This window comes from Odocoileus virginianus, chromosome 2 (assembly GCF_023699985.2).
Source record: "Odocoileus virginianus isolate 20LAN1187 ecotype Illinois chromosome 2, Ovbor_1.2, whole genome shotgun sequence".
NCBI classification, from domain to species: Eukaryota; Metazoa; Chordata; class Mammalia; order Artiodactyla; family Cervidae; genus Odocoileus; species Odocoileus virginianus.
The window spans coordinates 6,327,654-6,351,278 of record NC_069675.1 but is presented as its reverse complement, the minus strand read 5'-3'; the positions used below and the strand labels follow the sequence as shown (position 1 = coordinate 6,351,278).

At 47.0% G+C, this 23,625-nt stretch overlaps 2 protein-coding genes across 2 annotated transcripts in view; both read left to right on the top strand.

The window, feature by feature from the left end:
• The first annotated feature begins 8,726 nt into the window (after positions 1–8,726).
• LOC139031542 (uncharacterized) lies at positions 8,727–17,654 on the top strand. Its single transcript, XM_070456943.1, has 3 exons — positions 8,727–8,745; positions 9,449–9,517; positions 17,362–17,654. The coding sequence occupies exons 1-3, from the start codon at positions 8,727–8,729 to the stop codon at positions 17,652–17,654; spliced, it is 381 nt and encodes a 126-aa protein (XP_070313044.1).
• A 2-nt stretch (positions 17,655–17,656) lies between these two features.
• The window catches only part of RFX8 (regulatory factor X8), a 50,482-nt gene continuing 44,513 nt past the window's right edge, over positions 17,657–23,625 (top strand). The window contains exons 1-2 of the mRNA XM_020898431.2: positions 17,657–17,730; positions 22,074–22,197. Coding sequence (XP_020754090.2) covers positions 17,657–17,730; positions 22,074–22,197 — 198 coding nt within the window. The remainder of the gene's footprint in view (positions 17,731–22,073; positions 22,198–23,625) is intronic.

Sequence of the window (23,625 nt, the reverse complement as noted above, 5' to 3'; positions counted from 1 at the left end):
CAGAATCTGACACTCTATTCACAGCAAGGCACTCTGCTTATACTATGAAAACAGCCATCCACCTCTCTAGGGTGGATTCAGTTGGGGTCATTTGCTGAAGACAGGGAACAGGCCTGATTCCTTACAATGCAATGGGAGGTAGTTGTTTCTAACTAAAGAGAAACACTAGTGTTAGTTGCTCAGTAGTGTCCAACTCTTTGTGACCCCATGGACTGTGGCCCACCAGGCTCCTCTGTCCATGGGATTTCCCAGTCAAGAATGGCCACCAGAGTGGGTAGCCTTTCCCTTCTCCAGGGGATCTTCCTGACCCAGGGATTGAACCCAGGTATCCTACATTGAAGTAGATTCTTTTCTACCTGAGCCACCAGGGAAGCACTCCCACCAAAAAAAAAAAACAAAAACAAACCACTAAGTCATTTTCAATTAGAAAAGCATGTATTAGCTGACTCAAGGTACTTGGAGGCCCCAAGGAAGCCCTTAGCCCAGGGGAGAAAATGTATCACAGTGTCTGGAATAATTAGTTATTAATAACTATGTAATTGAATAATTCATTTCAAATTAAATAAATGATTCACATAAAATAAATAAGTAAAATTATATTTCAATTATAATTACAAATTTAACAGAATTAGCTAGCACTAATTTAGAGGACTGCTGGATTGGGGAAGGCACACAGGGACAGAGACATCAGTTTGGAGGCTCGGCACCCAGGCCCCAAGTGAGGAGGCCCTGTAACAGGAAACAGAGACACCACCACACTTATTTTCTTCTATCCCCAAGAGGAAACAGCAGTAAATATGTTGTGTCTTTTCTGTAAGGCGCTGTGCTGTCCTGCCCACTGCTGAGGAATGGGGTAGAGGGTCTGCGGGGCCATCCCTGAGCCAAGATAACAAGGGTAGGCGCTGCCCACATCAGACATGTGACGGTCACTGTTTCAAGTCACTTAGCCTGCACAGCTAGCCCTGAGGAGGGGCTACTCCCCGCCTCTTTACAGGTGAGTGGATAAAGTTCATGAAGTTAGGAACCTCGCTCACAATCACATGGTGGCCAAGCTAGGCGCTAAATTCTGAGCTCTGGTCTCATCGAGTCCCCACATTCATCCCTTAGGCACCAATAATTCCAAAGTGAGTCATCAAATGAATTAGGCATGACCTGGAATCAGTGAGCATTTTCTTAAATTTAATTAAATGAATTGATATATTTATTTTAAAAATGCTTATCGGCGTACAGCTGCTTTACAACGTTTTGTTACTTTCTACTATATAGCGAAGTATGACCCCATGGGCTGTAGCCCGCCAGGCTCCTCTGTCCATGGGATTTCCCAGTCAAGAATACTGGAGTGGGTAGCCATTCCCTTCTCCACAGGATCTTCAAACCAAGGATTGATTGCATCTCCTGCATTGGCAGGCAGATTCTTTATCACTGACCACCAGGGAAACCCAGGGGAATACAAACCACATTTTGAGTCCTTTTGGTGACTCAGAAAATCTGTAATGCTGAAGATATATTGAGGTCATACTGTATTGCTAGAGTGTCCACACATCTGACAGACAGAAATGAAAACCTTTTGTAAAGGAAGACAACATAATTTTAAACTTCAAATTATTTCTACATATTATTTCTCAAACAACATCAAGCACATAATAAGAAATACTATGTGTACGACATCACACCCATTTGGATGACTATTAAAAAAAAGAAAGAACAGAAAATAACAAGTACTGATGAGGATGGGAGATATTGGAACCCTGGTGGACTGCTGGTGTGAATGTAAAATGGTGCGGCCACTGTGGAAAATAGTATCCTGCTGCTGCTGCTAAGTCACATCAGTCATGTCCGACTCTGTGTGACCCCATAGACGGCAGCCCACCAGGCTCCTCCATCCCTGGGATTCTCCAGGCAAGAGTACTGGAGTGGGTTGCCATTGCCTTCTCCGATACTATCCTGGTTCCTCAAAAAATTAAACATAGAATTACCATGGTATCTAGCAATTCCACTCCTGGGTATATACCTCAAAGTTGAAAGCAGCATCTCAAAGAGATATTTCTATACCCATTTTCATAGCAGCAGTATTCACAATAGCTAAAGTGTAGAAATAACCCAAGTGTTCATCAGTGGATAAGTAAACTGTGGTCTCTACACCCAATGGAATGTTATTCAGCCTTCAAAAGAAAGGAGGCCTTCCCCAGTGGTTAAGGATCTACCTAGCAATGCAGGGGACACAGGTTCAATCTCTGGTCCAGGAAGATTCCACATGTAGCAGGGTGGAGGGTGGGCAACTATCCCCATACACCACAACCTCTGAGTCTGAGCTTCAGAGCCTGGCAGCCTCAACCACTGAAGCCCTCCTGGCTACAGCCCACGCTCGGGCAACAAGACAACCCAGCAAAATGGGAAGCCTGTGCGCTGCAACTAAAGAGTAATCCCTGCTCCCTGCAACTAGAGAAAGCCTGTGTGCAGCCACGAAGACCCAGTGCAGCCAAGAAGTAAACACAATTTTAGAAAGAAAAACGGTTTTAAAAAAGAAGGAAATTATAACACTTGCTACGACATGGATGAAACTTGAAGCCATTATGCTAAGTGAAATAAGCCGGTAGCAAAACCACAAATACTGAATGGCTCCAGTTACATGAGGTACCTAGAATAGTCAAATTCACTGAGACATGGAAAGAAGAATGGTGGTTTCAAAGAGCTAGCACGCTAAGTTGCTTCAGTCATGTCCAGCTCTTTGCAATCCCATGAACTATATCCCTCTGGGCTCCTCTGTCCTTGGGATTCTCCAGGCAAGGATACTGGAGTGGGTTGCATGCCTTCCTTCAGGGGATCTTCTCAACTCAGGGATGGAACCCACGTCTCTTATGTCTCCTGTACTGGCAGGCGGGTTCTTTACGACCAACGCTACCTGGGAAGCCCTCAAGAGCTAGAAGGGAGGAGAAATGAAAGAGTTATCATTTAATGAGTATACAGATTCAGCTTCGCAAGATGAAAAGAGTTCTGGAAATGGGTGGTGGTGAAGGTTGCACAACAGAATGAATGCACTTACTAGCTCTGAATTGTGCACTTAAAAATGGTTAAGATGGTAAATTTTATGTTAGGTGTGCTGTGCTGTGCTTAGTCGCTCAGTCATGTCTGACTCTGCAACCCTGGGCTTCTCTGTCCATGGGAATTCTCCAGGGAAGAATACTGGAGTAGGTTGGTATGCCCTCCTCCAGGGGATCTTCCCAACCCAGGGATCAAACCCAGGTCTCTCTCGTTGCAGGCAGATTCTTTACCATCTGAACCACCAAGTATTTACCATAATAAAAAACAATGAGAAAAATATTTGAAACAAACTAAAAATTACCAGGCATCCAAAAAACAGATGATATTAATGTGAATTTTCAGGAACAACAAACAGTAGAAACAGGAACTCCAGATAGGGGAATTGTTAGATTATAAAGAAACCACAATCACTATACTCAAAGAAGTAAAAGCTTGAAATTTTTGGCAGGGGATCAGAAGGTATAAACAAAATCAAGTGCTTGCTAGGGATTTAGGGGGAAAGAGTGGAGGAACATAAACCTCTGGGGATTTTTAGGACAATGAAATTATTCTGCATGATATCCTGGGGATGGGTACATGATGTCATGCTTGCGCATGTGTACCTAAAGACGTTACATAGGATGAAATGCGCACTGCATTACTCAAAACACCCCAAGCTGGAAGCAACCCAAATGTCCATGAAGAGTAGAGAGGATAGATAAATCGCAGTACAACTTTGTGGACTGCTCTACTGCAAAGAACATGAACTAAGTGCAACCAGATGAGGCCACGTGGATGAATTTTAAAACCATAAGTTAAAAATGTCCTGCTGCAAAAAAATTAAGTGATTTCATATGCAATACCCAAAACAGGTAAAATTATCTGTACTGTTTAAGGATGCATACCTGGGTGTTCAGGCTGTTTAGAAAAGCAAAGATGAGACTATCATAAAAGTCAACATAGTGATTCTGTTTGTGAGAGGAATTATGATTAAGAAGGGCTGAGAAAGGCAATATTTCATTTCTTAACTTGGTTGACGGTTGCAGGAATGATTACATGTTACTATAAATGACTATAGGGTCAACAAACTATGACCTGTGGGCTAAATCCTGTCTGCCACCTGTTCTTGTAAACAAAGTTTTACTGGAAGACAACTTTTCTCATTTGCTTACATATGTAAACAAGAACACAGACAGAGTCTCTATTTCACCATTTACACAACCATGTGGGGTTCATTGGCCCCTATTTTCTCCAACACATTTCATGATTCATGGTGTGTTTTTAAACGTGTGTATTGTCCAAAGATGCTACAATTCACTAATTCGTATTTGCAGTCCATCCCATCCTTAAAGCGAAGTGACTCCAAACTCCAGTGGGGATCTGATAGCCCCTCCTCCCTTGACCCGCCTGAGGATTTGCAAAGTGACTTGACTGTCACCCTGTGTTGTGAATGTTCCTCTCATTCCCAGCAAAGTTGCTTTATCCAGGAAGAAGAGTCACCTTTCTTGGGTTTGAGGACCTCTCTTCTTTGAGTAAGATAAATAGTTTTTTCAGCTACACGAGAGCTGGGTTTGGGCGCCATTGTTTAAGCTTTCCTGTGCTGCATTTTGTGATAAATTGAGACTTTTGTTTGTTTTGTTTTTCTTCCTTGCAGAGGAAATCAAGTAAAGCAGACGTCTTTTTTTTTTTTTTTTTTTACAGCAGACGTCTTTATGGTGGGCTCTATCTGATATAGCAAAGGCAACAAACTCAGGAAGTTTAAACGTTGTCTCCTTGGATGGGCCCAAACACAAAAAATACCACCTCCATCTAATAAAGTAGAAAACACTATGCTGGAGCACAAGATGCAAGAAATGGTCTTTTTAAGAAACACAAAACTCAAGTTTTTTTTAACACCTCTTCTTAGAGGCCCTTTTTCATTAGTCATTCAACAAACATTACCAGTATCTATCCAGTACTATGCTAGGAACTTCCCACATTAAGGAGCTTCCTTTATAGAGGGGGGATAGGACTTCCCTGGTGGTCCAGCGGTTAAGAATCTGCCTGCCAATGCAGGGGACATAGGTTTGATCCCTGGTCCAGGAAGATTCCACATGCCATGGGGCAACTAAGCCTGGGCACCACAACAACTGAAGCCTGTGCACTCTTGAGCCCATGCTCTGCAACAAAAGAAGCCACGGCTGTGAGAAGCCTGCACACAGCAGCTAAAGAGTAGCCCCCACTTGCTGCAACTAGAGAAAGCCCCTGCACAGCAATGAAGACCAAGCATAGCTAGTAATTAATTCATTTAATTTTTTAAAACGTATAAGAGGAGGGACAGTCCAGTGTGATCAATGCTGGAGTGGGATTGAGCCCAGGTGTATATGGAGGACACTGGGAACCCCATTTAAACTGGCTGAAGAAGAGGGGGGCCTGGGAAGTCTTCCAGGACAAGGGGAAATTAAGCTGAAGTAGCCTGGACACCAGTTAGCCAGAAGATGAGAAGACCCAAAATTCCAGGCAGTCAGTACAGCTTGTGCAGAGGCCCTGAACTGTGCAAATAGGCAGCTCCTCATGAAACTGCAAGTTCTGTGCTTTAGGAAGGTGAGCGAGATAGGGCTAGAGTAGCAGTTGTTCAAATCTGAATAATTTCTGTACAAATATTTGAAACTATAGGCTTCCATCTGTTGGGAAGAAAAGAAGTCCTCAGGCATGTGGTCATGGACTTGTCATGCTTTTTGGTAAACAAGACCCAGAGTGTGACAGAAATGTGCACAGTCAGGGCACAGATTTAGTTGCAATAAAAATTGCAACTGTATGATCCCGAGCTAAAAGCTCCACTTCTCTAAGGCCTCGGTTGATTTACCTACAGAGCAATAAATGTGTCTGTTCCACAAATGCATGCACGTGTTCTGCGAGCAAATGTGATGTGATGGTAACCACGAATGCACGAAGTCTCACTGGGTTCACCATCAGTGTTATTATGATGGTAATTTTTGTAATTATATTACTACCCTAGTTTTCACCATCTTGATGAAGTGAATCACTTCCCAGCATGATGAGCAATGAAAAGAAAGGGGAATAGAGAGGATAAAGTAGAGGGGGAAGGGAGGAGAGGCCCAGGGACTCCACACCCCAGAGTCCCCGGGGGCAGCGGCAGAGGGAAGGCTGCATGCAGGGCCAGGAGGAAGGCCATGGCCACGGCTGTGGCATTTGGCTGGGCCATATGAGGGGCAGGAAGGGGAAGTGGCTCGTTGTGTGGCGGGGGGAGAAATGAAATAATAAAAAAGTGAGCCTGTGAATCAACAGTTTGCAGCTCTCAGCATATTTCTTAAGCAGCTATGATCACACTCTGTTTTTTGTTTTTAAACGAATAAAAGCACGGAAATCCTAAAGTGATGGGTCTGTTCAGGTTGCACGGAGCCTTCCACTGCACAACCAACATGCGAGCTCAAGTGCCGACTAGAGGAAAATCCCGGAAAGTCTATTCATATCCTAGCAGAATGCAGAGTGTATAAAACAGGACTCCATATGTGTTTCTAGTTCCATATGTTACCTCTCCTTGGACACAGCCGAAGGCTGGCGTAGATCCTGTGACAGAAGAAATGGCGTTGCGTGCGATCATGGGGGCTTGGGGGGTGGTCAGGCCTTCACCCCTATACCCAGGGAGAGGAAATGCTGCTAGCGTCTCCTATTCACACTGCTCCTGTGGGCGAGGTGGGTTCAATGAGCTCAGGCGGTGCCTCCCCCCATCTCTAGGTGTGGGGTGGGCCGTGTGGGGAGGTTACAGGAGCAGGGAGGTGCTCAAAGGAAGCCAGAGACTAGGACCATTTGTTTAAAGCAGCCTGGCTTCTGGGACAGCCTGAGATATCTGACTTATTCCACATTGCAGCTCACTGCAGCTCATTTGCCAGACTTAGTGCTGTGGAACCCCAGGACCCTTTGTGTAATCAATATCATGCAGAAACAAATAAGCCAAAAATGGGGGAGGGGTGGGGTTCTGCAGACAATGAAACTCAGAAACAAGAAGTCAAACGAAGTGAAATAAACTTATTTCCCACAGGACCTCTCAACAATACAGTAATATCAGGTGGCGTGAGTGGTAAAGAACCCACCTGCTAATGCAGGAGACATAAGAGATGCAGGTTCAATCCCTGGGTCAGGAAAATCCCCTGGAGAAGGGCAGGACAACCCACTCCAGAATTCTTGCCTGGAGAATCCCCATGGACAGAGGAGCCTGATGGGCTATAGTCCACAGGGCCACAAAGAGTCGGACACAACTTAGCACTCACACCCATGAATCATCAAGATAGGATTTGGGAGTTTCAAAAGGAGAACTGTTTTTTTTTTTTTTTTTTTTGGCAGAGTCCTCATAATGCCATATTGATAAAACACTAGTGCTAATTATACTATTAATAACATACCTCATTTGAGTATCTGACATGTTGAAGAAAGTTTTTAAGGCAGACCTGAAACTACTTTGTGCGTATATGAATGTCTTTTATGGAACATCCCCTAGAATACAGCGTGTGTGTGTGTGTGTGTGTGTGTGTGTGTGTGTGTGTGTGTGTGTGTGTGTGTGTATAGTCATATACAGATGTGAGAGTTGGACCATAAAGAAGGCTGAGCACCGAAGAACTGATGCTTTCATGTTGTGGTGCTGGAGAAGACTCTTGAGAGTTCATTAGACTGCAAGGAGATCAAACCAGCCAGTCCTAAAGGAAATCAACCCTGAATATTCATTGGAAAGACTGATGTTGAAGCTGAAGTTCCAAAACTTTGGCCACCTGATCAAAGAGCCAACTCACTGGAAAAGTCCCTGATGTTGGGAAAGACTGAAGGCAGGAGAGGGAAGAAACAGAGGGTGAGATGGTTGGATGGCATCACCGACGCAATGAACATGAGTCTGAGCAAACTCCAGGAGAAAGTGAAGGACAGGGAAGCCTGGCGTGCTACAGTCCACGGGGTCGCAAAGAGTCAGACGCAACTTAACAACTGAACAATAACGACAGTATATATATGAAATAACTGAAATCACGTTAACAATTTCTTTCCAAAGGCATCTGGACATAGGTAACAGTCACAAGTTTACTGAGCACTTACTATGTGCCAGGCACCATGCTAAAAGCTTCACCCGCCTTCTCTTAACCTCCCAGCTACACTCACTGGTAGCAAGTGCCCTATTTCCGAATAAAGGAAAGTGCCTCTTAGACCTCCCCCAGGAGTGGTCAAGCCCCCGGCCCTCTGCAGTTGTGTGACTTTAGACATGGTTCTACAAGCCGTGTTTTCCTCCCTGTAAAATGAGGCGAACAGTACTATCAATTCAAGTGGACTTACAGCCTGGTGAATAGGACCCTAAGGGGTGTCATGTTCTCTTGCACGTGTGGGGTACCGGGTTGGGGGGAATCTAAATTTTAGTCCGATCTTCTAGAGTCAGCCCCATGTAATGATTCATTCAGCCCTCTGAGCTCACTCCCAGTCTCCTTAAGTAAACAGGCTCTCTCTCAGTTTCTTTTCCCTCCTCTGCCTTTCCCCAGGATGGCCCGAGACCACATGGGGTCTGTGTGGGAAGACCACAGTACTCATGGTCCAGGCCAGGCCACTCTGGAGCATGACAAAGACAGCACAAGGGCCTCAGGCATAAACTGCACTGTTCCCGGCAAACCCACCCACGTGGGCCCCTGGCACGTCTTGCCCTCTTCTCTGGCTGCTGGGACTCAGAGGCCATGGCCTTGTCCTCTGGCGGTAGGAAGGCCAGTGTCTGAGGCTGGGCATGGCTGAACCTCGGTCACCCTCCCTGGAGACTTGCTCCCTCTCCCTCCGGAGGGCTCTGAGGACCAAGGGGGTCTGGATGTGCCTCCCCCAAGGTGGCTCCATGCCAAGAGACCCACCCTGGGACCCTGAGTTACATGACCTTTCTGATGAGATCCCTATCAACCACTGCCTGATTGTTCTACTGTACAGAGTATTTGGGGGTAGCCCTGTTTTCATTCCTAGGCCAGGTTAGTGACCGTGATGACTGTGGGTACCACCAGGTCAGGTGCCATCGCAGTGTGTTCTTACTGAGGCCTGTGCAGTCCCGAGCATGCATGTCTTATGCACGTGCTTCATAATTATTCACTGAGCAAAGGCTCAAACCTAGCCATCCCTATGCTGAGCCATGATCACCAAGGACACTTCAAAGTGGTCTCCTCCAGCTTGGGGTGGGAGCAACCTGCTTCTCCCAGAATCCTCCCTGAGAAGATACAAGTATTAAAGCCGCATCCACTCATCATAAGGAGATCTTCTTGAACTAGCTCAAGTGCAAAGGCAGTTTGCTGGAAAACACAGAGGAATCCTGCAGAACTCAGCTTCAGGAGGGACAGCTGAACCACCTGGGGAATAGAAAGTTCTCAGGCACCAGCCCTCTCCAGCTCTCCCCACCTGTATCCGTGGCCCCTCACCGCAGAGAGCTTCCCTCAGCTCATCTACTTCCTGGGCAAGGTCCTAAGAAGTGTGGCCAAGCTAAGTGGTCCGGGTGGGAGATGGATCTCCCTTGACTGCTCAAGTGCACGTAAACATGGATAGGAGGGGTTATATAAGCTTCTAGGCTTCCGGCACAGTGATGACACGTGAAAATGATATTTGAAAACGACGATCTTGACAAACTGTTTACATCTTGGATTCGCTCTATGGGTTGGTTTTTTTTTTTTTTTTTGGCTGCACTGTACTGCTTTTGTGATCTTAGCTCCCTGAAACGGTAAGCACAGAGTCCTAACCACTGTACCGCCAGAGAAGTCCCCTCTTTGGGGTCTTAATGTGAGAAATTTTTAACCCAAGTGGAGACATGCTTCTTTTCATCAAACAGACTTTAACAATCTTTAGGCACCTATTGGGATGAGTACTTTGGTCTGGAAACAAAGCATCCAGGCAGAAGCTCTTTATAAGACAAGCCTCTGTTTTAGATGGCTAACAAACACATGAAAAGATGCTCAACATCACTCATTATCAGAGAAATGCAAATCAAAACCACAATGAGGTACCATTATACGCCAGTCAGGATGGCTGCTATCCAAAAGTCTACAAGCAATAAATGCTGGAGAGGGTGTGGAGAAAAGGGAACCCTCTTACACTGTTGGTGGGAATGCAAATTAGTACAGCCACTATGGAAAACAGTGTGGAGATTTCTTAAAAAGCTGGAAATAGAACTGCCATATGACCCAGCAATCCCACTTCTGGGCATACACACCAAGGAAACCAGATCTGAAAGAGCCACATGCACCCCAATGTTCATCGCAGCACTGTTTATAATAGCCAGGACATGGAAGCAACCCAGATGCCCATCAGCAGACGAATGGATGAGGAAGCTGTGGTACATATACACCATGGAATATTACTCAGCCATTAAAAAGAATTCATTTGAATCACTTCTAATGAGATGGATGAAACTGGAGCCCATTATACAGAGCGAAGTAAGCCAGAAAGATAAAGACCATTACAGTATACTAACACATATATATGGACTTTAGAAAGATGGTAACGATAACCCTATATGCAAAACAGAAAAAGAGACTCAGATGTATGGAACAGACTTGTGGACTCTGGGAGAAGGCAAGGGTGGGATGTTTCAGGAGAACAGCATTGAAACATGTGTATTATCTAGGGTGAAACGGATAACCAGCTCAGGTTGGGTACATGAGACAAGTGCTCGGGCCTGGTGCACTGGGAAGACCCAGAGGGATCGGGTGGAGAGGGAGGTGGGAGGGGGGACTGGGATGGGGAATACATGTAAATCCATGGCTAATTCATATCAATGTATAACAAAAACTACTGTAATGATGTAAAGTAATTAGCCCCCAACTAATAATAAAAAAAAAAAAGAAAAAAAAAAAAAAAAAAAAGACAAGCCTCTGTTTTTAGATTTATTTTGTAATTATAAATTATTTACTTGGAGTATAATCACTCCACAACGTGGTGTTAGTTTCTGCTGTATGCATCAGCTATATGCATACCAAGACACAGCTACGAAAGTGAGAGTGTTAGTTGCTCAGTTCTGTACAACTCTTTGCGACCCCATGGACTGTAGCCCATCAAGCTCCTCTGTCCATGGGATTCTCCAGGCAAGAACAATAGAGTGGGTTGCCATTCCCTTCTCCGGGGGATCTTGCTGACCCAGGGATAGAACCCAGGTCTCCTGCATTGGCAGGTGGATTCTTTACCATTTGAGTCAGCAGGGAAGCCCCTGTATACAGCTATATGTATACATATATCTTCTCCCTCTTGACCCTCCCTCCCTCCCACAGCCGCCCCATCCCACCTCTCTAGCCCATCACAGAGCACTGAGCTGAGCTCCGTCTGATAAAGCAGGCTTCTCGCCTCTCCCAGCTGGGGAATTCTGTTTGCTAATTACAGGAGGAGGTCACACAACCAACTGAAAGGCGTCTACTGTCCTTCAGTTGCTTTCAGAGAGATGTGGCAAACAATGACTTTGGGGATGCTTCAGTGAAAATTATTTCATGGTGAGCATCATGAGATAATTCCATGCAGACAGCAGGGAACAAACAGCTGTCAGAGCATACTCTTTTACCAAAGAATAATATGAACTATGAAGCGAGACGAAGGTTTGTCATACCAGAAAGTCAGTTCATGCTACCATTTTAAAACTGCTTAGAAAATAATTCCTCCACACTCATGAAAACTTAAAAAGAAAAAAGTATTTATGGAAGTCTAAAGTAATTGCTGGGCATCCCCAGTGTCTCAAGCAGTAAAGAGTCCACCTGAAATGCAGGAGACTCGGGTCCGATTCCTGAGTCAGGAAGATCCCCTGGAGGAGGAAATGGCAACCCACTCCAATATTCTTGCCTGGAAAATCCCTTGTACAGAAATCCCTGGCAGGCTACAGTCCACAGGGTCACAAAGAATTGGACACGACTGAACACACAAGCATGGTAATTGCTTAATATGCTTTTGCCCATTCTCTTGGGAAATTATTAAATGAGGCAAGGTATAATTTATGTTTTGCACATGATCATGATTTGAACAAGTGCCTTTTGAGGTTATGTGACATCTAAAAAGATGACTTCTTTAATTCCTATGTTTCTTTGCGCACAAGGAAACCACTTTTCCTTTTGTTTTTGCTTTGTGTTCTATCAGGCTTCCAGAAAAATCCCCCTTTGAATGTAACAAAAGAGTTCAAATGTGTTACTCTACAAATTACACTTTACAAGCAGTCAGTGAGGAACGAAGGCCGCTTCTTTCCACACACTCTGAGGGTTCCCGGCAGATAATACCATTGATCACACAGCAGGTGGCCCACCTTTCACGTGACCTCTGTGACCCGAGAGGAAGGGAGACCACAGGTCAGTGGAAAACAAGTTGTGCAGAAATGGCATGCCCCTGCAAGGCTCCAGATCATGGGCTTCAGATCAGGAAATGGCATAGATGTGCTGGGTGTGAACTTGGAGCTGCCCATCACCCACATGCCTGGGACTGTCATGCCCCCATCAATTTCAACTAGAGCTTGAGCCAGACACTCAGAAGGTGAATCCAGACCAAGGAAAATTTCAACATACGGTAGTGATCTGGAATCTCTCCAATGAGATCGTCTTGCTCCAGTACAGTTTGAAAGTCACCATGGCTTATGGGTTTAGGGCCCGGTGATCTTAAAAGGTCCCTTCCAGGGGCTTCCCTGGTGGCTTGGTGGTAAAGAGTCCGCCTGCCAATGCAGGAGACACAGGTTCCATCCCTGATCTGGGAAGATTCCACATGGCCTGGAACAGCGGAGCCCAGGAACCACAACTACTGAGCCTGTGCCCTAGAGCCCGGGAGCCGCAGCCACTGAACTCTGCAGTCGCTGGGTGTGAAGAAACCACACCCAGAAGCCCGGACACGGCAACTAGAGAGTAGCCTCGCTCGTTGCGACCAGAGAAAGCCCACGCAGCAGTGAAGACCCAGCACAGCCGAAAACAAAGAAATAAATGATTAACAAAGCCCCCTTCCAGGCGAAAACGGAACATCCAGCTGTCTGTTTATAATGCTCTGTCCGTGCAGACGCCAAATACATTCTACATTCTTGACCGAGTGCATCCGACTCATTAGCAGTATTTAACACTACATCTATTGCCCAGAGACACCTGGTACATCCACAGAAAGTGAATAATTGTGAGGATTGAATGAAATTACGGAGAAGGCAATGGCAACCCACTCCAGTACTCTTGCCTGGAAAATCCCATGGACGGAGGAACCTGGTGGGCTTCAGTCCATGGGGTCGCTAGGAGTCAGACACGACTGAGCGCCTTCACTTTCATGCATTGGAGAAGGAAATGGCAACCCACTCCGGTGTTCTTACCTGGAGAATCCTAGGGACAGGGAGCCTGGTGGGCTGCCATCTATGGGGTCGCACAGAGTCAGACATGACTGAAGCGACTTAGCAGCAGCAGCAGAATGAAATTAAGCACCCCGGATCAGAGGTTTTGCGCAAGGAAAAGGCACAGCTGTTGCCCTTTTAAAAGGTGAAATGAGACTAACTGGATCATCTGGAAACCAATTAGACTGAAGTAGGCAAAAGATATCGCTGTTTGGCTAAAAGAGATACATTCTCTGGCAGAGGGGAGAAAGAGCTTTGTGTGCACAGAATGTGACATCAGGAGTTGGAATTCTGTGGATACAAGCTTTAAGGTTTCCTTTCCCTGTCTGATGACAGGGGACATTTTGAGGGCAGATGCTGAACCTGAATTAGAGGTTGGACTTTTCATGTGCAAGAGAGCCTATAACTAGGTCTGACTGCCTCATGAAAATTTTTGTTGTCTCTTGCAAGGCCACATTCTTTGAAAAGAAAATGGATTTTATACCTAATTCTATTTAGCAGTCTATGTGGCTATATGCTCAACTCAAATGAAAGCCGTAATTATGCTGGAGTGGAAGGATCATGTACAGAGCTAAGTGTCCTTTCCACATTCAGCACATAAGGAAGGCAGGAACCGTGAAAAAAACCTGAGCACTAACATGTATCTATGCAAATGCTTCATCTGTAAGGGATTGGTTGAACTAGGGACACCAGCTGTTACCTGTGGTGGGTGAAATTAACCAGTCCTTTGGGTGGAGGGTGTGAAATTGACCCAAAGGCCTCATTAGTAACGTTCTCTCACCACCAGATCTCAATAGCTGTGGAGCAAAACAAGGTAATGTGTGCACTTTGCAGCATCTCATATTTGATGCGGTAAACAGCAGAGAGACCAACAGTCAACCAGAGAATCCGAGTATCCTACTGTATTTCCAGGGCCTGTCTCAGTGCCTGGTGCTTGCCGGGGCTCAGTAAATATGCCATACAAGTTGGCCTTGAATAACAGTGAGCTCATCTCTTAGTTATTTCCAATCTCTGTGGAAATGGGTGGGCATCTTGGGGAGATTCTTGGGTGGCAGAAAGCTACTACAGGATGGAGGCGGACATGCTCTCAGCTCTCACCAGCCTCCAAAAAGGATGCCCACCGCGGGGGACCCAGGATCTGAGCACTCAGAACAAAGCAAAGCCCATGGGGGCCTCACAGGGCCCCCACCCAAGTGGGTGCTACCTCTTCTCAAGACAACCAGAGAAGAAGGGCTGCCCTCAAGTTACCTTGGAGGAGCAGCCATGTCATTTTACCTTGGGGCTTCCTCTCTCCTCCTGAGGGTCCTCCCTCACATCTGTGCCTTTCCGCTTTCTCCATCAGCGGTGCTTCCTGGCACTGCCTGAAACCTGCCCCAACCTGTTCCTCGCCCACACGGCTGGCATCCCATGCTTGCTCCATGAAGGGGCCTCCACAGACACTGTTCCCATCAGTTCCTGTCTTGAGAGAGGCTGACGTGGGGTCAGGCTTTCCAGGTGGTACAGTGGTGAAGAACCTTCCAGTCAATGCAGGAGACCCAGGTTCAATCCCTGGGTCAGGAAGATCTCCTGGAGAAGGGAACAGCAACCCACTCCAGTATTCTTGCCTGGAGAATTCCATGGACAGAGGAGCCTGGTGGGCTACAGTCCATGGGGTCACAAAGAGTCGAACATGGCTGAAAGGACTCAGCATGCACGCACGGCGTGGGGTCAGCTGTTCCCTGCTGGGTGACTTTTTAAGGCAGCCAGTCCTTAAAAAAGGACCTTCAGCTGAAAAGAGAAATAGGGCAGACAGCAGCCCCCTTACTTAATTACAAGTTCTTCCCACATATCTGCCCATCCTACTATTACCTTCCTCCCAAAAAACCTCCCCAAGTTTCAGGACCAGGGTGATCCCTGGCACAGCTCAGCAAAGAAGAGTGGGTACCATCCGGGGTCGGCTCCACTGACCTGGTCAAAACTCAAGGCTCAGACCCTGCAATGAACATCCTGTGATGCCTCCACTGGGACTGCCCTGGAACCTTCCCCTGACACCCTGATGATGGGGTCCCCCTGACAACTGCATCACAGTGCTGTCACATGGAAGGCACTCTCTGTGGACTGAGTCTTTGCTCTGCTTCCAGAGATGGTTGTCAAATGTACATGTGCTGTTATTGCTGGTGCCTGCTTTCTCGTTTTGATCTGTTTTTGACATTTTTAGAAATTTTGGTAGAATACACATCAGTTCATTTCAGTCACTCAGTCGTGTCTGACTCTTTGTGACCCCTTACACTGCAGCACGCCAGGCCTCCCTGTCCATCACCAACTCCCAGAGTTCACTCAAACTCATGTCCACTGAGTCGGTGATGCCATCCAACCATCTCATCCTCTGTCGTCCCCTTCTCCTCCTGCCCTCAATCTTTCCCAGCATCAGGGTCTTTTCCAATGAGTCAGCTCTTCACATTCAGCTTCAGCATCAGTCCTTCCAATGAACACCCAGGACTGATCTCCTTTAGGATGGACTGGTTGGATCTCCTTGCAGTCCAAGGGACTCTCAAGAGTTTTCTCCAACACCAGTTCAAAAGCATCAATTCTTCGGTGCTCAACTTTCTTTATAGTCCAACTCTCACACCCATACACAACTACTGGAAAATACACACAGAACATAAAATTTACCATTTAACCATTTTAAAGTGTACAATTCAGTGGCATTAAGTACTTTTACTTGTGATGCAACTATTGCCACTATTAATCTCCAGAACTTTTTCATCATCACAAACTGAAACCTTGTATCCACTACACAACTCTCCATCTCTCTTCCCCAGCCCCAGTATATATATATACTTTATATATAATTCTTTGGTGATGAACAGGGAAGTCTGGCATGCTGCAGTCCATGGGATGGCACAACTCAGTGACTGAACTGATTGTTTATATTTAATATATACTCTTTATCTTTACTCTTTTTAAAAGAACAATAGCAGTCTCAATGAGTATGGCATGGTAAATCAGCACGGGTTTTGATTTGCATTTCCCTAACGACTAATGATGTTGAGCATCTTGTGCTTATTGGCCATCTGGATATCTTCTTTGGGAGAACAAAATTCTTTGCTCATTTTTTAACCGGGCTATTCTATTGTTCTTATGGCTTCCCTTCCCAGAAGGTAAAGAGTCTGTCTGCAATGCAAGAGACTTGGGTTTGATCCCTGGGTCGGCAATATTCCCTGCAGAAGGGAATGGCAACTCACTGCAGTATTCTTGCCTGGAGAATCCCATGGACAGAGGAACCTGGTGGGCTACAGTCCATGGGGGTCACAAAGAGTCAGACATGACTGTTCTTGTCATTCAGCTGTCCAACGTGTTTTTAATCTAGACGAGAAGTCCTTCCTGGGACTTTGGAGCCGTCAGTGGCCCAAGTAACAGTGGCCTGACTGAGCCTGTGTCCCTGCCACATGCCCTACATTTATGGGCTGCTTAATACTTAAACACACATGCCAGGTAGAGAAGTGGGGTTAGGAGACAGCAAACAACTGGTTTCCCCAAAAGGTAGTAATTAAATAGTTCTTGAGGGAAGGACTGCCAAGGCAGGGCTGCAGGTCCAGGGGCTCGTCTAGGGCAGGGGGTCTCATTAGGCTCCAGTTGGAGTCGCCCCCACCTCCCCTCCCTCCAATTCCCAGCACCAGAGGTTCTCACCCCAGGTCGCAGGTTAGCATCACTAACCTCTGAGGAGCTTATAAAAGCGGGCTTGAGCAGGCCTTCCCCTCAAACCCCAGACCCTTGGGAGGCCGCATCTTTGAAACGTGCCGAAGTAACTCCAAAGCGCAGACAAGGTTGAGGAGCACCGTTCATCAGATGCCCTGACCTGACTTGAACTCGGTGCGTGCACTGGGTTTTCTGTGTTGCAACCTTGTACCATTGGTTGGAAGCCGGAGAGCGCCACGTGTATTTCTGTTCTACCGTCTTTGGATCCTGGGAGAGGCGAGGACACCGCCCCTCAAACCTTCCCAGCAGGCGCAGGGCGTGGCCCAACGCCACCACAGGCCCGGGGGTCCCCAGACCCCCCACGGCCCGCAGCAGCCCCCACCCCGCGCTCTCCAGCCCTCCTCCAACCACGCGCCCCCCTATTCGCGCCCCGCCCCCGAGGTCCCCCGCCCCTGCCCAGACCTCCACGCGCGCCCTGCGGACCCCCGAGGTCAACCCCTCGCTGCCCCCGCGCCCCCGCGCGCCTCCTCCCGACCCCCGCGCGGCCGGCTCTAAAGTAAACACCAAGGAGCGGCGGCGGCCCGACGGTGCCGCTGCGGACTCGCCTTCTCGGAGCCCCGGGCGGGTCTAGCCATGGCCGAGGGCAAACCGGCCTCCCCGTTGGGCCGCGCGGGCGGCCGGGGCCTGCACAGCGGCATCATCCAGTGGTGAGCGGCCCCGGGGAGGCCCCGGCGGGTGGGAGGGGAGAGCGGGGCGAGGAAAGGGGGCTCAGCTCCCTCCGCTGCTGCCCCTGGGACCTCCGGCCAAGTGCCGGGGGCCACTGCCTGCGCCCGGGGCAGATAAAAGGCTGGAAAGGACAGCCGTTCACACGCAGGAAGGACCAGCACTTTCTAACGCAGGCGGGATAGGTCTAGACACACACAGACGGTGGGCCATGTGCTTTTCCCACTCACTGCTGGTGGGATGGGACTACACACACACACACTATCGGTCGTTTGGGTTTCCCACCTGGGGGCTCCCTGGTTGGCCTCTGTCACACACACGCACACCATGGACCATGGGGGTCTCCCACCTGGGGGCTCCCCACGTTGGTCACACTTCCCTGCAGGAAGTAATCCAGCCCGCCCTGGAGGGGCTTGTTGGTGGGTCTGGGCTTCCGTGTACATGGACAGCACCCAGCTAGCCCACTAGAGGAAGTGTGTTTTCTGAATGTGCCATTCCGCCTGGGAAGTTCTCTAATTTAAGGCAAAGCCGTTTTTTTTAGCGCTGACAATGCGCTCCACATTTGCTTGTGAAGTTCACTTCTGGCTATTTAAATAGAGGAAGAAGAAACCTGAAGAAAAGCACCGCCAACCCTTGGGACTGATGAACTCGGGGGTTTGTAGCTCTTCCTAAGTAATAAAATAATTGAAACCAGCCCTAAAACCTTCCCTTTAGAAGGTGAACAATGAGTAGACAGCTGATTACTTCTCTTTTTAAGTTTTAAGGCGTATTTCTCAAGAAAGACTTTCTGAAAAGTCTCAGTGGGTGAGATAGAAAAATGAACAGTGTGTTTGTGATTGGAACCCAAAAAGTCTTAATTGGTCACCACTTTTCTCCAAAAGGAGATTCTTGATGTCTTTTCTCTGGCATAGAAAATCAAGAGAATAAATATTTTTAATGTTTTAAAATAATTTTAAAATATTGAAAACAATAACCACAGCACACACAGTATTTTCAAAGTGTTACACCTCAGGACTCTGCTTCTTTCACACTTACTCAGACCCCTCATCATATCAGCAACCTCCTTACAAAAAAGGGCTCTGAGGAGGCCGTTGTCAATTTTCAGGTCACCCTTTAGTCAATTAGACTTTCTAAAACTGGAAAAAGTCTAGAGACTATAAAGAATGATTAGAGATTCAAAAAAAATACCTGGACCTTCTCCTCAGGTCATTTGTAAACTGGTGGGATGCAGGATGCTCACAAAGCTGGTGCCCTAAAAGCAGGATGGTGTTCAAGTCCTGTGTCACCAGTTCCGCCCCTGCAGGCCTGGGATCCTGGGGTGGGGTTGTGCTCTTCAAGCTTGGGAGGGCAGGAGGTGAGGAGGGGCAGAATTTTCCCAGGAGGACTGCTCTTTAGGCATCCAGTCTATGAGGTGCTAGAGAAGACTCTTGAGAGTCCCTTGGACTGGAAGGAGATCAAACCAGTCAATCCTAAAGAAAATCAACCCTGAATATTCAGTGGAAGGACCGATGCTGAAGCTCCCATACTTGACCACCTGATACAAAGAGCTGACTCGTTGCAAAAGAAACTGATGCTGGGAAGGATTGAGGGCAGAAAGAGAAGGGGATGACAGAGAATGAGATGGTTGGATGGCGTGAAGAAATTAGAACCCTTGTGCACTGTCGGTAGAATGTAAATTGGTGCAGCCACTATGGAAAATTATAGCGATTCCTCAAAACATTGAAAGGAGAACCACTGTGTTATCCAGCAATTCCCCTTGAAAGCAAGGATTGGAACAGATATTTGTACCCCCATGTTCATAGCAGCATTATGCACAATAGTCAGAGATGGAAGTAACCCAAGTGTCCCATCAATGGATGGATGGGTAAACAAAATGCGGTCTATACATACAATGCACTGTTTTTCAGATATAGAAAGGAAGGAAATTCTGATGCAGACAGCAATCTGGATGAACCTTGAAGACATTATGCTAAATGAAATAAGCCAGTCCCAAAAGGATAAACGCTGTATGATTTCACGTATATGAGGCACGGAGAGGAGTCAAATTCGTTGAGACAAAAGAAGAATGGTTGTTGGCAAGGGCTGGGGGGCTTCCCAGGAAGTGCTAGCAGTAAAGAACCTGCCTGCCAATGCAAGAAACTCGAAGAGATGAGAGTTCGTCCCTGGATCAAGAAGGTCCCCTGAAGGAGGGCACGGCAGCCCATGCCAGCTTGCCTGGAGAATCCCATAGACGGTGTAGCCTGATGGGCAACAGTCCGTAGGGGTCACAAAGAGTCAGACATGACCGAAGTGACTTAGTATGCACACGCGCACACACGGGCAAGGGGAGGGGATGGAGAGTGTTTCTGGCTGGTACAGAGTTTCAGTTTTGTGAGACAGCCAGAATCCTCTGGATGGATGGTGATGTACAACAAGGCATCAACAATTTCACAGTAATGAGAAGATACTTAATGGCACTGAACTCTGCAGTTTAAAATACGCTCTATGTTAGATACATTTTATCAGAATTTTTAAAAATGAACAGTTAGAAAACAAACAAAACAGAACCCCTCCGTTTGTAACAGAGCCAGCCTGGTGTCCTGGAGGATGTTAGAAGATGGTCTTTGCAGATGTAGCCAGTTAAGAGGAGATCTCACTGGACTTGGGGGCACTGAGGGGAGCATCCACAAGCCAAGGAAGGCCAAGGGTTCCTGGCGTCTGCAGCAGTGAGGAGGGAAGGACAGAGCACATGCTCCTCAAAGCCTCAGGAGGAACTGACTCGGCTGACACCTGGTTTCCGGACTTTCAGCTTCCCCAACTGTGACAGCATATATTTCTGTTGCTTAAAGCCACCTGGCCTATGGTGATTTGTTACCTAAGGAAATCAAGACAGGGTCAAAGCTCCCCTCCATCCCCATATGTTGACTTTTCCTCCTTCCACGAAGCAGATGGGATTAACAACTGTGGCCTTTAGCTTGCAAGGAAAATCAGTTTAGGCCTCAGTGTGCCTCATCCCGGAAAATAAGCCATAGGTCATCAGTAAGAAGGGAGATGCATTGTTGGTAAAGTGTTAGTCGCTCAGTCATGCCCGACTCTTTGCAACCCCATGAACTGCCATCCACCAGGCTCCTCTGTCCATGGGATTTTTCCAGGCAAGGATACTGGAGTGGGTTGCCATTTCCTTCTCCAGGGGATCTTCCTGACCCAGGGATTGAACCCGGGTCTCCTGCACTGCAGGCAGATTCTTTACCAACTAAGCTACAAAGGAAACTCACATTGTTGGTAAATTCCCTGCTAAAAAATGCTTCTGTGTTTTAAGAACTGTGCTGGCTTCACCAAGGAGGGAAAGTCAGTGGGATGAATTGGGAGATTGGAATTGACCCATATACATTACTGATACTATGTATAAAATCGATAGCTAATGAGAACCTACTGCATAGCAGAGGGAACTCTATTCAGGGGTCTGTGGTGACCTAAATGGGAAAGAAATCCAAGAAAGAAGGGATATAGGTATACATATAGCTAGTTCTTTACCGTCTGAGCCATCTAGTTTCAATCCATAGGTCAGGAAGCTCCCCTGGAGAAGGAAATGGCTACCCACTCCAGCGTTCTTGCCTGGAAAACCCCAGGGACAGAAGAGCCTGGTGGGCCACAGTCCATGGGTCGCAACTAACACTTCATGGCCAGTTCACTTTGCTGTACAACAGAAACTTATGTAACTGTAAATCAACTACACTTCAATACAAATTAATTTTTAAAAATGAATCAAAATATAGTGGCTGCCCTAAGTCACTTGGGTTTAAAAGTTATGTAAACAACTGTTTCAGAGAAAGAGGGAAGGGGAGGGCTGTGCACACATATCCCAGGTCACAGGCACATGGGCACTGGGAAGCCACATGGGCCCCAGCTGTCACCCCCAGAGGTGTTGACTCTATGGGGGGAGGGGGAGTGGCCTTGTTTTGTGTCCTGGTGAGTAAATAAACCTCTATGTCATAGTTACAAAGATCTTGGCTGCCACCTTTGTAAAGTTACACGAATCAGTGTCTGCTGAACGCAATAATTTGGGCTTCTTTTTAATATGCCTGCACACATAAAAGATATAAAAGCAACAATACTGCACCATGTTGGAAGTCCAAAATCACAATCAACATATTGATACTTAACTCTGGGCTAAGCACAAAAGGGTACATTGCCGATACTGACAGATGAACCATTGCATTCATTCAATGAATTAAGCATATTTCATTGTTAGATCCACCCTTGTCTCTGACCCTCATCAAAGCGTCCCGCTCTAGAAACGCTGATGCCAACCTCCTCTTCCTGCTCTTCCTCCCCACCCCACCCCCAGGTTGGTTGACAATTTCTGCATGTGCGAAGGATACAGTGTGCCTCGCTGCCTCATGTATGAGATATATGTGGAGACCTGTGGGCAGAATGCTCAGAACCAAGTCAACCCAGCCATGTTTGGGAAGGTATGTTGTGAAGATAAAAATACAGTGTCCACTGAGTTAAAAAGTATGCAAGTTATTAACAATCGATGAGGAAATGCTGGGATTTATTTGAGTCTAAGTGGATATAACCAGCTTCACCCTGGAAACCAGCCAGATGGTTAGCCTACTTCCTCACACCTTCCCAAAGCCTTCCCATCCTTTGTCCACACTTCATAGTGAGGGGCCAGGAAAGGGAAGGGGTGGGGTTACATTCACCAGAGATAATACAGCTCTGGCAGCCCCAGGCACCCCCAGCGCCCAGCCAGGCTTGCCGGGTCACTGTTCGCTGCATGGACATGCCACAGCTCAGGACCCCAGAAGTGCTAAGAGCTGCCTTGTGAGGTCAAACAGCTGATCCTTCCCACAATTTGCTCATATCTAGAGAACTCTTGGGTTCCCAAAGGTTTCCTCTGGAGGTGAAGAGCTCTGTCAGGGGCTTTGTTTAGACCGCACAGTACGCATCTAACAATAGCACAAGGATGGCCCATCTGAGACCCTCTACGTCCAACAAATATTCATTGAGCAACTGCTACGGCAAGCACTGTTTTAGATGCCGAGAGTACAGCGGTTAACAGAGAACAGAGAGAAGTTCCTGCCTTCACTGCACTTACTATTTTTTAATTTAAATTTACTCTATTTATGTATTTATTTTGTCTGCATGTGGGCGTTCTGTAGTTGCAGCAAGCCAGGGTTACTCTCTGCTTGTGACGCTCGGGTTTCTCAATGCAGTGGCTTCTCTTATTGCAGAGCACAGCCTCTAGAGCGCAGGTCAGTCGTTGTGGCACATGGGTTTAGTTGGTCTGTGGCATGTGGAATCTTCCCAGACGGACCAAGGGTCAAACCCATGTCCCCTACCTTGGCAGGCAGATTCTTAACCACTAGACCGCCGGGGAAGTCTTGCGTTTATTATCAATATATTATAGTTGATGGAGACAGATAAAGAATATAGAATATATCATCTATTAGATTGTGTAAATACTGAGTAGGAGTAAAGTGTCCATGTGTGTGTCTGTGTGCGTGTGTATATGGGGGTGTGTGTTAGGGGAAGGCCTGTAATTTGAGGGGAGGCAAGAAGTAACATTTGAGTCCAGACTTCCAGAAGATGAAGCAGTGAGTATGGGGCTATATGAGCAAAGAGCAGCGCAGGCAGAGCCCATGTAAAAGACGCGAGGCAGGAGGGGGCTGACACAGCAAGGAGGCTGCAGTGGTTGGAGGGCAGAGACCAGGGAGAGAGGATCAGAGGCTCAACTGTGGGAGCTGGGAGAAGCCCAGGTGTGTAGGGGTCAAATCCTGGGTGTATTTGGAAGACAGCCGGTAGGATTTGCTGATGGAAAGAATTAATAGAATCACAGAGCTTAATTGTTATTAAAATAACAATAATAACTTTCACATTGCATCATATTTACTTTC

Excerpts from the sequence above, each read along its gene's own strand:
- LOC139031542 (XM_070456943.1), top strand. Across the intron at positions 9,518-17,361 it reads GGCCAAGCTAAGTGGTCCGG|GCCCGGGGGTCCCCAGACCC; the intron begins GTGGGAGATGGA and ends ACGCCACCACAG.